At 38.8% G+C, this 18708-nt stretch overlaps 2 protein-coding genes across 3 annotated transcripts in view; one reads left to right on the top strand and one right to left on the bottom strand.

The window, feature by feature from the left end:
- The window catches only part of slc1a8b (solute carrier family 1 member 8b), a 34469-nt gene extending 22883 nt beyond the window's left edge, over window positions 1-11586 (bottom strand). Inside the window, exon 1 of the mRNA XM_057333642.1 lies at window positions 11475-11586. The gene's annotated coding sequence lies outside the window, so the exon portion shown is untranslated. The remainder of the gene's footprint in view (window positions 1-11474) is intronic.
- On the top strand, window positions 1324-12679 carry diras1b (DIRAS family, GTP-binding RAS-like 1b). Of its 2 annotated transcripts, none has more exons than XM_057333754.1 (2): window positions 1324-1502; window positions 11453-12678. In XM_057333754.1, exon 2 carries the CDS (start codon window positions 11488-11490, stop codon window positions 12082-12084), a length of 597 nt encoding a protein of 198 aa, XP_057189737.1. In that variant the 5' UTR covers window positions 1324-1502; window positions 11453-11487; the 3' UTR covers window positions 12085-12678. The 2 variants fall into 2 exon arrangements, with proteins under 2 accessions (XP_057189737.1, XP_057189739.1); XM_057333756.1 differs by lacking the exon at window positions 1324-1502 and adding an exon at window positions 4610-4773 and having other exon boundaries at window positions 11453-12679.
- Window positions 12680-18708: the final 6029 nt, after the last annotated feature.

The raw sequence follows: 18708 nt of genomic DNA, 5'->3' as shown, positions 1-18708 counted from the left end.
AGAGTAATCTATTAGTTTTTGCTGTAACGCAGTAATATTATGCATTACTAATAACATTTGCGTAATATTATACCCGTTACAATCTCAGTAACGCGCGTTACATCAACGTATTTCCCCCAAAAATTATTTTTTAAATAATTTACAAACACATTCCATCCCCAGAGAAAAAAAACAGTAATTAAAAAGCTATGATTATAATACTATTTCCTGTTACTGGAATCCGATGGTTAAGACTGCAACGGATTCTACAAGAATAAAAACAAAACGAAAGTAAGTAAAGAGGTTCTGCGTTTTACAAAGTCATCAGGTTGCATTATAGTGGGCTCTACCATAATTCACCAGATGATCGTTTGTTTGTCTACTTTTGCGATTCTGATAGCGATTGTTATGGGCCTTCTCTGTGCCTCCTATTTTTGTTCACTCGAGTATTTTAAATGCGTCTGAAAATGCCGACTGTGGGCGCTTGACAACGCATTGAAGCGCATTGTTTGCTTTGAACAGAATGTCCGCCTAAGTATTGTCAAGCTAGTATTAGTTTCGTAGATATGTTGTTTAATTAACATTTTTTAATATTGTGGTAGTCCATGGATATTACCTGATACAGACATTGACACTCGAATCCTAAAATATTCATTCCTGCATTGTTTTTAGGCATTGTAGCCTAAACAAAAGTCACTACAGGACGGTATGTGTTGGGTTCTATTGATGAGACCATTAAATCATACTCAAATAATGTCCAAAACACACCACAAAAAGGTATTAATATAACTTAATGGTTTCCAGTGGAGTTTTAATGGAAACCATTAGAATTTCGGTGGTGGTTTCTTTTCAGCAGGGTGGTCATGGTTATTTTGATAAAAGTAACTCAAAAGTAGTGTAACGTATTACAACTCAAACACGGTAATATTGTAATGCAACTAATTACTTTTAAATGACAGTAGGTAGTAATATATAATGCATTACATTTTGGAGGTAACTTGCCCAACACTGCCCTTACTGCCTACTCGTCTTCTTTTCAGGCGTGGCAAAGCGCATCTCGAACAAGCCTAATGCTTCCAAATGTGGATTTTGTCAATTTTTTTGATGATACTAGCTTATAGTTATTCTTAAGGCTAACATATTTATTAAAGCAAAAAAACTTACATTTTGATATTATGGAGACTTTAACCAGATGTAGTTCAAATAGCTAATACAATTGGTAATCAATCAAACGAAAACACCCATTTTCCCAAGGTCTGTTTCTTTTATTTTGTCCACCCCCTGTTGGCAATATGTTAAAATCTCCCACTTTCTCTCCAGATTGAAGGAAGTGAGATTGTGAGGAGGAGGGTGCGCGTGTGTTTGCGAGTGAGAGAAGAGAGCGAGCGAGCTGCAGTCGAAACTGGAATCTATCGCCACTTCATTACTACTCTAAAATGCTTTAGTACCGTATCTTTGCTCGCTGTCATTCATCCGCGCTGTCAGTCACAGATCAATCAGTCACGCGGGATCCGTCAGTTCAGGTAGGTGAGTCGAATCGCGCGCCGACGTATGAAATCAATGAGTCGGGTTGGCGCTTTTTGTGTGTTGTTTTATGAATGCACAGAGCGCCACGAGCCCGGACAACCGGTGCACATCTCCCCGTTAGACTACTTCTGTGGTAGCCTGCGTATAATGGACGCATTGTGTTAACTGCGCTGATTTTCACTGTATGATGACACTGGCGTTAACAAAACATAAAGTGAAGCGACAAACACGAAGGGAATCCGTTTCTGAATCAAGCGGGGATTTAAACTCAGCTACAGAAACGCATGTGAACGGCACAGAAATGGAGAGTCTGCGCTTCTTTATGAATGAACGGGCTGCGTATGATCTCGTGATGCTGAACTCATAGTTTACTCGCGTGTCCATCATCTTCCTTCCACACAACCGGCTTAGATTTACATGATGCACGTTTACAACCACTATATACTGTAGATGTTTTGAAGACCGCAACGCGTGAAACTGTATCGACTTTAGTCCTATATCGTTTCCTATACATGTCCAGTGCACGTGTGTGCGCGCGCGACACCTTAAGCACGACGGGCAGAGGAAAATGTATGTGCGCTTATGTCACTTTTACGTGACGAATGATACTGCAATATCCGGTTTAAAAAAATTGCACGTGGATGTATTTTAAAAGGCTGAACGTGTTGTTATAGTAACTTACAGTAGCTACAGTTTGTCTGCTTTGCTGTGCTACGTGAACGGCACGTTGCGAAAGAAGATCCGCTGCTGACGTCGACCAGTGCATTAGTATAATAATACATCATCATATAGAGGCTATATGCATGACGCTTATGGCAGCCTTGTTGCGATGATGCAGGCTTTGGCCGTAATGCAATCTAATGCAGCAGTATACACAGAGAATCATTTGCAGGCAGGCATCACTAATGGTGTTGTGCTGTAGGGGCAATATAATAATGCCATATGCCGAATGGAGAAAGGGTGAATCGTGTTTTTCTTTATTTAAAATAGACCTTTAAGCTTATAGATGTAGTAGTATTACTATAAAAAGCAATATGCACACTCAAAAAAAAAAAAGATTTTATGATACCGTTCAGTTTATTTAAACAATTAATTTTGTTTTAACTCCATTGCATTAGGTTATTGCGTTGTGTTAAACGTACTAAAACAGCAATGCTTTGCCTTAGCTAAATGTTTACATTTTAAATGAACATGTTTCAATCAAGTAGATCAAAATAATATCTGATGCTTGTTCAATTTACTTAAATAAATCAAGTTAACGCTACATCAATTAATTTGGTTGTATTAAAGTAGTGTTATAAACTCATGCTTTAATAAACGTTGCAATATGAACTTTTATCAAAATGATGAAACGGGGATATTTGTTCATGTTTAATACTCTTTTATTCTATTTAAAAGAATTTCTGCTGTGTTAATGTTTTTGGGGGGTTACCATTGTGGTAAAGTAGAGCATGTGCTTGGGCTGAGGACCTGCTGACCAGATTTTAAGATGCATTAATAAAGAAAGCTAGTCATTGGGGTATGCCGAAAATTTTACAAATCCAACTTCTGGCTAACGCTGACCAATAAGAGCTTTATTTAGCGTGTTAAAAATAACAGCTATATCAGAAAATAACGTAATTCAATTATGGACAGTGGTCCCATGCACATAACTGAAACATGTTATCTCTACTTAAATACGTTTAGTAGGATGAACTCATTTGATTCAAGTTATTTGGACGTGGTTGTTTAAGTTTACCCAGTTCAGTTTAGTTTAGTTCAGTTCATCATACAGTATTTGAGTAGAGATAACATATTTCTGTTGTGTGGAACCACTGTCCGTAATTTAATTAAGTTAGTTTAAAAGTATCATTTTTTTCCAGACTTCCCCAGTTGCTGTAATAAGGGGGTCAGGTGTTATCCCTGCGGCTTTACTTTGGATCAGGCCAGTTCTTCCCTCACTGAAATCTACTTTGACAGATTCCCGAAAACTCCAGGCTGAGGTAGAGACAGTCCTGTAACAGCTTACAGTGAGCGTGGCACTTAAGAGCACTCCGGCCCGGATTGCAGTCAGATGAGATGTTTTGTCTTTTGGTTCTGTACCAAGAGGCTTTGCTGGGCTCTGAGGCATGAGAGATGCAGCTAAACGAATGCTACTGTCTGCACAACCTCCTGTGTGGTTTAATGAGGTTATTTAATGGTCCACGTGTTTGCAGAGGAAAACATGATATGGTTGTGTTAGTAGTCTGCGCAGACTCTTTAGAAGCAAGCTTGTGTTTTATTTTTAGAGCTAAAGGATCAAGGAGGTCCTTTTCATACTGGTAAACTGACCATTTTAGACATTTTAGATTAGCTTTTATTATGCATCCAAATTTAGGCATTTATAGCCCACCCCAGCCATAAATCTTCCTGTCTGGAGAGTTGCAGTGCTATTATCTAATTAATGAACTAGACATATAGCAGCTAATGGAGAAAAAGCACTACGCATCGGGACCAGCAAAAAAATCAATGGATTTGCACGTTTCTGAAAACGTTTAAGTTCTCCGGCAGCAAACTCTAAATCATCTGCAAATAGTAATAATAATTGATTACGTTTACATAGTCAACTTAATAGACATCTCTGCACAAATGTAAGCATTACAATGAAGGTTTACTTCATATTGCAGCATAGTTCATCCGCAAATCTTTTTGTTTTAAACCACCCTCATGTGACTCTCTCTACTGTGAAACACAATAGAAGATATTTTGAGAAATGCACACAGTGGAAGACAATGGGCGTCAATGTTGTTTGGTTACCAACATCCTTCAAGATATCTTAACTTTTGCTTTGTGCAGAAGAAAGAAATACATACGGGTTTGAAATGACATAAGGATGAATAAATGATGACAGAATGTTCATTTTTGGGTGAACAATCCTTTTATCAGTAATCTTTAATGAAACATGCCATATTTTCACTATTCTCTCCTGGACTGATAATACCGCATAATCCAGTGGTCTGTTATCTGTTTTAAAGATCTCACATGATGTTGAATATATTCATGCACGCTGTGTGCATATGGTACGGCTTCATCAGGAGCTTTGCTCTGTGGTGTGGATGCATGCTGGGAGTGTTAAATCCTTTGAATTGGGTCAGTAGAAGCACGTTCAGCCGGACAGACGAGGGAAAGCACAATGATTAGCCGCTAAGCCCAGCCCACAGAGGAGCAATCTGTTTGACCCATCGACTGGACGCAGAGGGATGTTTCGTGCAACGTTGGCAGGGAGACAATTCAACTAGAACGTTCATGGTAAGATCAAATGCAACGGAGTGATGAGCCAGTCGGCTGAAGCAGTCACATTCGTTCATTTGAGTTAATGAGATGGTTTGCGGTGTTGCTGTTTTATGCGTTAATTGTGTCTCTTGTTGTTATTGTTTCGACTCGAGCTCTGGGATCTAGAACGATGAGGATTTGTTGACAGATATTCACGTATTGAAATTTTGTTGTTTATGAATTTGTTACGTACAGAAATATTCGAAAATCTATAGTTACATTAATTTGAGTAAAATGTGTATGTAAAGAATTCTTACATTATACATGGATTAAGGGAATCTGATTGGATTTGTTAATTCGATCCCAACAACAATATCTTTGTCAGTTGTGGTGTGGACTCCAGTGTTCTCCTAAATTTAGAATGACTCTTCAAACTTTATCGTTATAGTTATAGTTCTGCGCTTGGTGTGAGCGAGCCTTTAGTCCGGTAAGTATTTGTTCAGTGCCGGTGGTTGTTTAGATCAAGTGTTTTATTATCCAGACAACATTTGGCGCATGGATGTGGCAGATGGTGCTGGGGTATTTTTAGCCCTGCTCTCTGAAGTCAGAATTTTTAGCTACGATACTGTACACACCGTCTAATACAAATGTGCACACTCAACTGAAGGCCACCTGTAGGATTGGAAAACACCCGTGGTTCCCGTGACAATAGCAATTGTGTGCTGTTGGAGGTAGGGCATTTCCCAGAAGAATAATTGCTTGTGGGATTTTACATGAAAATCTCAGCAGAGATGCAGATCTAAATGGAGATCGCAGTTTTGTTTCGTGCGTTTTATACAAGCAGTTGACATTCATTAAACTACAGAGCTGTACATTATTGTGGATGGCATCCATATTATAAAACGGTCAGTTCTGCTCCTTGATTCTGATTGGTTGAGCCACGTTCTTAGCAGATATAAAATATATAAAAAAATATGTAACATTTATAAATACTGTTTTTATTTAAAAAAAAACTTTATATATAAAATAGACATAAGTCCAAGGTGACAAATTGCCAAGACTTATCAACATTTATTTATCAAACAAAGCAGCTTTCCTGTGACTCCGTGGTAAGAGAATAGCGCTAGCCACGCCAAGGTCACGGGTTCGATCCCTGGGGGTTGCACATAGTCAGAAACAATTGTATAGTACAATGCAATGTAAGTCGATTTGAATAAGTGCATAAATGTAAAATGCACTGTAACCCACTGCTTCACGGGGCTTATTGCTTTATAGAAAAGCCTGAGCTTTGTAGACTTTGATAAATACATGTTGACATTGAGTCTTTAAGTTTGACTTTATCTTGTCACCTTGGAATTAAGGTTCGATCTGACATTTATGTCAAAATTGAGTTATTCACAAATCTCTATTCAGTGACAACTTATTTACTGTACATGATGTGATGTTTTTGCCTTTACTTTGTGTACATTTTAGGACTTTTTCTGACAAACGAAACGTTTTAATACACAAAGTCCAATGGAATGCAAAAACGTTGAACTTATATACAATATCTAAAAACGGCTCCAAGGCGACTAAACATGAGCACAGTTTGAGACACCGTTGGTTCTGAGAAGTGAAATCGCTGATGTCTTTCCCAGGAGAAAAGTCTGAGATGCGCAAATCTACTCTAAGGATTAAAACAGATTAGAATTGATTTCTTTTCATTGATTTCTTATAGTAGAAATACAGGAGATGTAACCGAGAGTTGAGTCATATGTAGATTCTGTGTCTTTGGTTTCAGATTGAAAATCAAAGGATCGCAATATATAAAAGTTTCTGTCTGCTTGCAGACGTTTACCTCTGAATGAATTTCTTCATTATTGCAGTGCATTGGTTTAGCTCGAAACGCACTTTAGTGGTTCGAGTCTTTCTTCTTTCTTTTCGATATGCACTCATTGTTCAATCTTGCCTCGTTGCCAGACTCAGCCATTGTTGAGAAGTTTCAGGGAGTTTAAGTTAAGGAAACCTTATCTGCTTTGCTTTGATTCGCACCATGAAATAAAGATAATGACAAAATAAAGAACCGAATCGAGCTCTGACTAGAGCTTTTTTCTTTTGTCTCATTACGTCTCCCTGCGTCTTTATCCCACGCGTCCTTTCTGTTTCAGTGTGTGCATGCAGAAACCAGCACTTTTATGCAAGTCTGATTTCCCGGAGTACCCTTGATGAATTGGTCCAGAAAGCTTCCGACCGACACAGCCAGTTCTCTTCTCCCGCCGGTGCACTCCAATGTAGGCGTGCGGATGCTTCCCCATCCCCTGTCAGCATCTTCACTACTAAGTGAAGCCACATCCTTCTGATTCCCACAGAATGAGTCGGTGTTAAGCACAAAGCCCTTTATTCTTCATGAGAATGTTGGTATCCATGGAGATATGACGATGGAGGCACCAGTGAAAGCTGCTTTGACTGATAAAGAGAAGGCAGCTCTTTAGACAGTATATGATGTGCTTCTCAGTCAGATTAGAGCAGACTCGGGACTAATGGAGGCACTCGATGGGCATCCTCCAGAACACAATGCAGTGATTCACTCCAAGGCTCCTGTGCCAGTGAGGCTATTGAAAAGATACACAAGCTATTTTAAGCTTGTGTAACTTACGCATGATGTGATATAGAAATAAGAAATCGGGTTAGGCACAGAGAACCGGTTCTTATTTTTATGTTTTTGCTTTAATTAACCAGAACCATGCACACTTGATCCTAAAGCGGGCCTATAGTGGGACACCTGGGCCAGTCGCTGGGAGCGTATCATTTAATAGCGTTTCATGAATATTAATTAAAGTGTGCTGCCGTTTCCAGTAAAGGAGGTCAAACGCTGGCCAGAAGCGCTGCGTCTTTAACAACACATTGGTTTTTTATTAGTACTGCATGTGTAGACACACTGGCTGTGTTCAGATACAATTCCGGAAGCTCAAAATCCTGTAGTTTGATATAACATTAAACTTTTTTTATGAAGTATTGTTATTATATTCTATTTTTCTCAAATCATCATGAATGTACATACTGACTTGACAAAATAAACAGATAGTAAGTTACTATTTTTTAGGCATGCACCGATCACATTGGAAGCCGATAACCGATATGTTGGCCGATACACAGTATCTAAATATTAATATAAAATTCCCTAAGACTGAAACAAAAGGCAAAAAGTGGACAACTGCTTTTATTTGAAAACATTCACTGCAGAAAACTGTATATATATATTTTAAGTTTAACCAGAGGAAATGATTCATGATTTATCGGCTATAATATATCGGCCTAAATTTTATTATCGCCCGATACCGATAACCAAGGCCGGCCCAATCCTTTACGTGGCCCTACGCAGAATTTTATTTTACTTGCTGAAACTACAGCTGAAGACGTGACCGTAGCTCCGTCTTCTTTGATTGGTCACTGCTCGGCTCTGTAACAAGTAATTCCCGCCTCCTTTCATTTGATTGGCCACCTCACTTATTTTGATATTGCAATGTTGCGTTTAGTCAGTAATTTCACCAATTTTTAACACACACCACCGAAAAAATAGTGGGTACGGCCCTGCGTGAGATAATGGAAGTGTGTCGTGAATATATCACAAAAAACTGTGATTTCACGTGCTCTTTGGGGCCCCCTAGTGGCGGCGAGGCCCTAATCAGCTGCTTAGTTCGCTTGTAGGGAGGGCCGGTCCTGCCGATTACATTAAAAATGACCATTTATCGGCCGATACCGATATGGCCGATAATTGATCGTGCATCCCTACTATTTGTACGATTTGGCATGTGACCGTGTCAATTTTTCATAACATGATAACTGTTCAGGTTACATCATGATATTGAGTTTTGTTACAAAAATGGATTGAACTTCAGTGTTGTTCTCTTAATAACAAGTTTGACGACATAAAAAAGAAAACTTAAATATGGACGAACATGCGTTACTCAAGAACATTACAGTCCCGCTACATTTTTATCGACAGAAATGGTTGGAAGAGGCAACTGGAATTGTACGATTTTTTATGATACACAGCCCTAATGAAAAGTGAAAATGACCATTATTTATTTTTATAATATTTATAATTTTAGTGTTCATAATAAATCAAACGTGAGTAATAAAAAAAAACATGAAAAGATTTACACTAAAAGTGGTATTGTTTCTGTTTTGTATAGGCCCTATATAGTTAGGAACAATTATTCTCCAAGTACTACAAGATGAGCTAACGCTCCCATTAAGGATCCGGAATCATTAAACTGACTCTACGGGAGTGTGTGGTTAGCAAACAGAAACGCCTCCAGCGCGTGACGCCCACTCTTCCATTTACTGTGATTGTTTAGAAGGAAGTTACACAATGCCCATACCATTGAGCCAACACCACCCTTCCAATCCTAATATCCCAGTGATTTACAGTATTCCACATTCACTCTGTTAAAAGCAAGGTCATTCCCAAATCCAGCTGCATCAGCACATTGCTGCGAGAGTGCTCAGGAGAACCTTGAACGAGAGACATGCATTATAATCTCTGCCCGTGCCAAAGTTAATCTATAATAGAGTTTGGCTGGAGTAGCGAGACGTTGTAACAGCATGAATAGGTTCAGCGGCTCTCCGGCCCCTCCACGAGGTACTTAAATAGATAACACGGCACGGCACAGATCGACATCAATCACAGAGCACAAACATGTGCGACGGGGTACCGGCCTGTCAGAGGTCTGAAATCCGGCATTGATCAAAGGCTCGGGGGTCCTCTGTTTATTGATTCGACGGCACGCAGGGTGTGAGCGAGAGGGTGGGAGGCACCAGGGCTCCGGCGAGATGAGAGGCCGACTGCTGTTCGCATCGCTGCACCCTGTCAAGCGTGTCGCTGCGCTTGAAGCCAAGAGTGCAAGTGCCTTGATTTAACACAGGGTGGTTGCAGTAGTTTCTTAGCTTTTTTGAAGAACTTTACTGTCAAATGTGCATTATTGTATTCGGACGAATCGGAAGATTTCAGATCGTCACAAACCACAACAGTTGCAAACAAGTAGAACCGATTCGCATTCCTGATAAATCCGTGTTTTTTCTGGATGTTGAGCATGATGTAGTCTCCAGTCGTACTAGTGGGAAATGAAGGTATTGATTCCTGAGCTCAAAGTGGGTGTAAAGCCTGGAAACTGTGTCTTTGCTGGTCTTTTGCATAATCTATACACAATTCAATGTTTGTTGTTGGCTGACATTGATGAACGTTGTGTGTCTCCGGTTAATAAACAGTTTTAAACTGCAGCACCTGTGCACCTGCGACCACACAAAGGCCACAACACAAGTGCATAACAACAGCCGCTAATGCACACGGATAAATGCGATGTAATACATCAGCGAAAGAAACATTCAAATCATATAAGCACATATGAGAGTCTCACGCGCAAGAAATCTGTTTCACTCCCAGACAGATACAGATGCTTTCTCGGCAGTGTTTCAAATGATTGTTTTGGCTCAGAGGCGATAAATAATGCACTGCTGTAAACCGCAGCGGAAGATTGAGAGTGTCTGAGGGGAAAGCACAGATACATTATGACGGGATACAGAATTTCATAATGGCATGATGGATCGTGAGGCTCATCTCTCTTTCTTCAGAAGAGCCACTTGAGTCTTTGTGCCAGTTTGAGTAACGGAGATAAACGCCCGATGAATAGATTATGAGCATGTTAAGTGTTTAAGGCATGGATTATAAATGGTGTTACGTCGTGTCCAGTGGTGCAATGCGAGGCCTTTCAGTTGATTTTCATTTGTGAATTAGAAAAAAGCCACTAAACGTAAGTTGAGGAGTCCAAATCTTCCCCAGTTCTTTCAGCATCCCTCCTCATAGCAAGGCTTGAGGATCATTCTTGAGCAAGCTGTTTACCACAGAGCTTCCCAAGCTTCTAATGGGATAAGGCCTCCCGAAAACATACCAAAAGAAAAGTTTCTTGTCCTCCTATTTAATTTTTTTGACTTGATAATAAAATGATATGTGATAAAATACACAGATAAAATATACTCGTTTCAGTTACACAAACGTTTGGACCAAAAACAGAATATTTATGATGGATTTAAAATGTTAAACAAATATCTTTATGATTTCATTATTTTGTAAGATTACAAACATACTAATAATAAATAAATAAAACCGGAAGGGCTTCATCTGGCGAAGTGGTATATGTTGGTAGTTGGTGTAACTTATAGTAAAGTATTTACTATAAATAAAATATAATAAATACTAAAAATAAACGTAACATAACAGTATACTATAATAATTATATACTATACTCTTACCGTACTTTTACAATAATATACTAGAGTGTACCACAGTGTTTTATTGAATATTTAAACATTTTGATTTAGCTTAAGCCGTGCCGCAATACCGCTACGGCCCACCAGGGGGCCAAGACCCACAGTTAGGGAATCACTGGTTTACCATATATGCTTTTATATTTTAAAGATTTTTTTCACCCAATTATGAACTTAATTACTTTTAAAATAAGGTGACACGACAGCATTTAATGAAAAGTATTTTGTTTATGTTCGGCCGAGAAAAGAAAGTCGTTTGCACCTGCGATACGTAGCATGAGGGGAGTAAATTATGAGAGACTTTTCTTTATTGAAATAAACTATTCCTTTAAGATTCCATTGACACACAAACTCATGAAATGTAGATTGTGCACCAGATGCGTAATCCGCGTACATTTTTGTGTTTTAGGTCTAAAAAGTAAGAGGCTCACCTGAAGGCCCAAGATGCCAGAACAGAGCAACGACTACCGCGTGGTGGTGTTTGGAGCAGGAGGAGTGGGGAAGAGCTCGCTGGTGCTGCGCTTCGTGAAAGGCACATTCCGGGACACCTACATCCCGACGGTGGAAGACACGTACCGGCAGGTGATCAGCTGCGACAAGAGCGTCTGCACTCTACAGATCACCGACACCACCGGCAGCCATCAGTTTCCTGCCATGCAGCGGTTGTCCATCTCCAAAGGCCACGCCTTCATCCTGGTCTACTCCATCACCAGCAAGCAGTCCCTTGAAGAATTAAAGCCCATATACCAGCAGATCCTCGCTATCAAGGGCAACATGGAGAACATCCCCATCATGCTTGTGGGCAACAAGAGCGACGAGACTCAACGGGAGGTGAAGACGGATGATGGAGATGCCCAAGCCAAGACCTGGAAGTGTGCTTTCATGGAGACCTCGGCTAAAACCAACCACAACGTCACCGAGCTGTTCCAGGAGCTGCTCAACCTGGAGAAGAAGAGGAACATGAGTTTAAACATCGACGGCAAGCGTTCCGGGAAGCAAAGCAGGGCCGACAAGCTGAAGGGTAAATGCAGCGTCATGTAGACGGAAGACGGCGATGGAGTGATAAAATGACAAAGGAACTGGAGATAGCATTTAACTCATCGTGCTTATTTCCAGCAACAAGCATTTGGCTCTGACACCCTTGATTTCATCCCGCTCCATCAGTCTTGGCCTTAACAAGCACTGCTCCATTCATTCGGCCTTGTCTGTTTCTATTACAGTGCATCTTATTCACCATTTACATTCTACATCAAGAGAACGCTACATCTGGTTTCAGACAAACGCAATAGCCTTTTAAAAAAAACTGAATTGTGCTATTTTGCATTGTTTTTCTTTTATTAAATGCCTACAAAACCAAACGGTTAAAGCAGAGTTTGGCTTTAACATGGCGGTGAGGTCAAGAGTCAGACATGATTTTGCATATGTAGCAACTAAAGTTAAAGTCTATATTTATTCATGAAAATTATTTAAACATACTCTGTTATTATTAAATTTGACAGCGGTAAAAATAACAGTAAAATACTTTTTTTTAAATATTGCTGATATACAACAGGTTATTGGTTAGAGAAAGTGTCACACACTTTTTTATTATATTTTATATTGTTATATACAGCAAAATCGCCGGTGTTAAAAATGTCAAATTAACACTCACAGTGTATATATAATCCACACTCTTTAAGTGTGGATTATATATACACTGTGAGTGTTCATTTGACCCTTTTTAACACCGGCGATTTTGCTGTGTGTGATTATATAACAACATGGTTAGAAGAAGGATGCTTTAATGTAGAAAAAATCGAAACAAATCGCCCTTTAATAATGTTGTTTATAAACCACCTAGCTGTGTTGTTCTAATAACATTACGTATATTTTGGAATGTCATCTTATTTCTGAAAGGGATAATTCGCCCCAAAATGAAATGTCTGTCATCGTTTATTCACCCTCTTGCCATTTCAAACCCGTGTGACTGACTTTCTTCTGCACAACACAAAAGAAGATATTTTAAAGAACGTTGGTATCCAAATAACGGCAGTACCCATTCACTATTGTATGAACACAAAACCAATGCAAGTGAATGGGTGCCGCTTTTGTTTGGTTACCGACGTTCTTCAAAATATCTTCTTTTGTGTTGTGCAGAAGAAAGAAAGCCACGCATGTTTGAAATGACAAGAGGGCGAGTAAATGATGACAGAATTTTCATGTTTGGATGAACTGCCCCTTTAAACAACGACAGACAATATTTAAGACAATCATTTGTTGAACATCGTCAATAGGGTATTCGTTGATCTGCGATGCTTTGCAAAATGTTAAAATGAATATAGATCATTGAGAGTCCATGCACACATGCTTATGTAGAACAAGCACTCAGCCGTCATCATCTCCAGCATTCCGGCTCTCTGTATTCTGACACTTCTAGCCTCTTTGAAGTGGCCATCTTCATTTTCTCCAGATGAACTGCACATTTTTCCACAAGTGTGATTGAGACGGTAGGAAATCTGGCACTCGCAGGAATGAGTTTGCATGAGGTGTCTGTTGGCAGAAGGTGCACGTTGGCACAGTGGGCATTGTTCAAGCCCTGTATGTCCTGCCTGCGTATACGGTTTCCCCCACAGTCCAAAGACACTCCGGTCAGGTGAATTAGAGCGAGTGTTAATACATTTGTGTGGATTAAATTATGTTGTGATAAAAACTGTTTACTTGCTAGAACATTACAACTCTTTCCCAAATTAAATATTTTCATTCGAACATCTTAAAAACCACCTCGAAGTATCATTCATGAAACAAACTTGAGACATTTGCATTTTTCCCTGAAACTCTTATATTTACTTTAACCTGCAGATGTTGCGTGCTAAATGAGCCGATACCTGCGAGAAACAATAACACCAACCTGATTCCGTTTCAGTAAGCTCAGCCTTTGAAATAAGAAACCATTGGAATACAAAAAAGGCCTTGAACGTATTATTTTTGTTTTACCATCTGATTGTTTTACCATCTGATCGCAAAAGCGCCCCTTTAATACGCTTTCAGCTCGTGCACTAAGTAAATACAGACGGCATTGTGTTATCCTTGTTGGCCTGCGTACAAAGACGCTATTTGAAGTGAACGGGGTACGAGAGATGCACTGTAAACCCGAATGTTCAAAGTAATTCAATAGTTTAAGTAGTGTAAACTTAGTTTTGTATTCAAAAATTGTACTAACTTTAATATTTGGAGTTCCTGTAACTAATTCTTACTGGAGTTAGTTTAACTTAATTTAAACAAGTTCATTCAAGACGATTTGTTGAAAGTGATTTTCAGTTCCCAGCATGCTTTGCGTGAGACTGCATTAGGAGAGTAACATTTTAAATGAAGTGTTGTTTTATGAGTTTTTAGACAGGAAAAGCCTTGTTAATGATGAATGTTCATTTATCTTGGATATTTAGAAGACTTTTGGGGTTACCATCGTTCAGAAGAGTGGTGCTTATGCTTGGGTTGTGGGAGGTGCTGATATCACTCTCTGTGAAGGCTGTTTGTTAATTATTGATGTAGCTGAAATATATAGATCGTTTAAAAAACACCTTCCTTTTATTTAACTGTTAATAAAAAAGTGACCTTACCAAATGCTCAAATTTAAGAGGCATTTTTATGCATAAGTACAACGAACTCAAAACATGATAGTTCTGCTTACTTAAAATTGGGAACATCATAACTCGAAAGATTTTATGTAACCTCAAAATTTATTCGGGTTTACAGTGATGCGAGTCGAAAAACTAAGCTTGACATAAAACACCTTCTACTCAGAAAAAGCATACGACAATTTCAGTGACAAGATTAGTTTTATAATAGTGATAGTATTGTCTTCTCACCTCTGCTTTTGTGTTGGTTCTGTTTGCAGTAGGAGATCCTGATCTAACTCGCAGTACAGTTTACTTATGCAAATGTGTGCAAGTTTACTTTGTGAGATAAAAAAATAATTAGAAGAGGTGTAACAAAAAGAAATTTAAAGGAACGTTTCAGCAAAAAAATGAGAATTGTGTCATCATTTACTCATGCTCAAGTGGTTCCAAATCTGTGTAATCTGTTGAACACAAGAGAAGATATTTTGAAGAATGTAGGAAAGCAAACAGTTCTGGGGCACTTGTGACTAGGGATGTAACGATTCACCGTGAGCCGGTTGAAAATCGATTATAATGTGTGACGATTCTGAATCGCAATACATTTTTTGAACAGCAGGGGCCGCCATGTTCACTGCAAACCTAAACGTGGCCATGCTGATATTTATTAAATGCAAAAAAATCCAAGAAAAGCACAGACAGTATTAGTTTGTTTATATTAAAGAGACTTTTTCTATTATTAATTTGTTTTAAAATTGCAGTTTAGTTTTGTTATTTGAAATAAAAAAAAATATTATAGAAAGAAACGTGAAGCATTTAAGAAATAATGCAAGGGAAATTGTTCATTTCTAATTTGTTTCAACTCATTTTGTAAAAATAAATCGTGAATCGCATCGCATCGTGAGCTGAGTGAATCGTTACATCCCTACTTGTGACTACCATTGTCGTTTGTTCTACTATGGTAGTCAATGGTGGCCTTGAACTGTTTGGTTACAAACATTCTTCAAAATATCTTTCTCTGTGTTCATCAGAACCAAAAGATTACGCAGATTTGGAAGTAAATGATGACAGAATCTTCATTTTGGGGTGAACTGACGTTTACGTTTGGTTTGACATGCAAATTAATTTTTTTTAGAGATATCAGTTATAATAATTCAATCATGTAAATAGCGAACACTATATTAAAGGACAGGTATTATACAGAATTTAAATAACTCGCATATATATAACATGCACTACAATAGAATAAAAAAGTAAGTACATTAGTTATTTCGTTTTATGGCTATCCCACCAGCTCATTTATAACCCCCCAAAAAATGGTGCTATAATTTACCCCCATCCCCCCCAACCCTACACCCCCCCCTGATGAGAATACAATTTATGCAATCACATCATGGTTAAAACATTTCCCTCGTATATCCATCTGCAGAGTTTTGCTGAGAGAGAAAGTTGCTTTTTAACAGCAATGTCATTTTCTAAATTCAGGACAGCGTGCCTATCCACCTTGCCGCATGAATAACACATTAGTCCTGAGTACGGTAGAGTATATAAATGTATGTGTCCAATCTCTATAAAGCCCACTCAGCTGGCGTATGACTCACGCTGCTGAGACCACCGCGGCACTGCAAACTGCATGAGAGAAAAACTGCAGCATATTGGACATTTCACATGCGTGGTGTATCTCTCTGATGAGTGTCAAATACATGCCACATGCCTGTAGACTTGCCTCTCCACCGATTTCTGTATGGAAAAGCATTTTATAAACCATGCATCGTATCATTGTAAATATTTGTAAAGAAGATGACGCTTTGTAAAGTGACTCCCACACGGATGACATCGGAAACAGTGGCAAGATCATCCGGAGGAAATTCATTTGAAACCTCTTCAAGCACTCATTAACGTGTTTGCTTGGAATGTACATGTGAAGTCAGGATCTGGTCTTCATGCATTTCTCAGATTGTATATTAAATCTGGTTTACACAGTGAGCACTTTAAATGCCCGAGGGTAATGGAATGTACTGTGAAACACATTGTCAACGTTAAATCATTCATATGTAAATGATGGCCTTCATTTCATCATTCAGACAGCGCATGATCCAAATAGATGTTAGCCAGCATGAGGGCAAGGAACAAAACTGTGAAGTGACTTTATAACTTACATGCTTTGCTTTTTTTTTTTTTCATTTTCTTTGTTCATTTTTGTATAATATTTTATACGTTTTTTTTATTTATAGCTGTTAGCTCTTATTACTACTATGTATGGTATGTCTTTTAGCAATAGTCTTCCGAAGACATGGTATGCTGTGCTTACGCATCTCAAATGAAGGAAAATACTTCTACATGATATACTAATATATAACTGCAAATATTCTCTATAATAAATCAGATTTTCCTAATAAAACCATAAAGCAAAAAACGGATAATTTTTTTGACCCGAGCATTTCATGCTAAACCTGGTTGCCATGGCAACGTCATGAAGAACATCACACGTTCAGCTGACCCATGGTGTGGATACTTGAATACACAAATGAAGGAATTATAAAAGCACAAGCACTAAAGCCACTAAAACTGAGTGCACGCAATGCTCAAAGTAAAGATGCAGAAAGTTCAAACGACACGTTGAGTCAAAAGTCTTTGCTGAACCAAATGTATGACAGTCGGTTTTCACAGTTTTATTATTTTATAATATTCATTTCACTTTAAAATTGGCACTTCTAACGCCAGCTTTTGCACTGTAAGTCTTATAACGTTACATTTTAAAATATGTGCCAAAACATACTCATGCAATGGTCTAAAATTTTACAAATAATTGCTTAAATGCTTTAAAATGGTTGAAATAACGGTTTCTTTTCTAACGCAATAAGTCTGTGTAGATAAAGTTTTCAATTTCTTTTAGATTTTAAATACAGTGTGTTCTTGTATCATATTTAGGTGTTGCAAAGTAAAAGAAATACGACAAGTTCACTCAAGAACTTCAATGTGACGTTCTGTGAATCAGAAGAGAAAAATGGCTGCAGTGGAACCAGAATGAATCAACTCTCCTGTGACTGTGATCCATCCTCTTTGACCCCCCTCCCACCCCATCCTCTTTGCCCCCCTCTTACCCCATCCTCTTTGCCCCCCTCCCACCCCATCCTCTTTGACCCCCCATCCTCTTTGCCCACCCCATCCTCTTTGACCCCCCCATCCTCTTTGCCCACCCCATCCCCCAACAACCGCACCACCCCATTTCTCTCTCAGCAGTGTTGCAGACGCAGCCAGTTAAATGGACTGCTGCTATCACAGAGAAGAGAGGGCCGTGACTTCAAAGAGCTGGAAAATGGTCTAGGAATCACACAGGCATCAGCAAAATGTAATGTTGCAGGGGAAACGCACTAAAAGTCGCTCATCTGTAAGTAGCTTTGGATAAAAGCGTCTGCTAAATGACTAAATGTAAAAGTATTTTCCTCCCCATTTACTATAAATACATCACACCGTAACTACAGCAGCTGTCCTGCGCTTCATGTGTATCCACAAATCATTTGGGAATGTTGAAAAACCAAAGGCACAATGAGAATCCTGCATGGGGCTCCTGCAGAAATTCCCCGCAGTCTCAGAAGAAAACACATAGTGGCTCCATGCAAACACATAAAGGTAAACATCTTTATTATATTACTTATAATAGTTACTTATGTGACTTTTCACCTTATTCTTCCTGCTTCAAAATTTTAGAGCACTTTGTAAACACGTTCCCACACACTCATACACACTTCCTTCTTGTCTGTTTGGACAGTGAAGGTAAACTCGCACTGTGCACTCTTTTAATGCAACACACTCAAAAGAGCTATTGTGTTACAGTAGCCAACCACATTATTACTTTCCCAAGCTCAACGATAACCATGCTATATTAACTGCCAAACGGGCCCTAAATAAATACCCTTTAAATGGCATGATTTCATTTTGAAACTTTATTTCAGCTTGCTTTTGGTGATCTAATGCCAACGTGTAGATTTCCCAGAAGGTCAAACTAAGAACAGCTTCTTACGGGTTTTAACATATCAAAAACAAGTATTAAGAGTTTACGTTGTGTTAA

Source organism: Triplophysa rosa, linkage group LG5 (assembly GCF_024868665.1).
Source record: "Triplophysa rosa linkage group LG5, Trosa_1v2, whole genome shotgun sequence".
Taxonomy (NCBI): Eukaryota; Metazoa; Chordata; class Actinopteri; order Cypriniformes; family Nemacheilidae; genus Triplophysa; species Triplophysa rosa.
The sequence above is the reverse complement of the archived record's forward strand: the minus strand, read 5'-3'. Positions and strand labels throughout refer to the sequence as shown.

What these genes read in the sequence shown, in the direction of transcription:
- diras1b (XM_057333756.1), top strand. Translation starts at nt 11,488, where the DNA reads ATGCCAGAACAGAGCAACGACTACCGCGTGGTGGTGTTTGGAGCAGGA.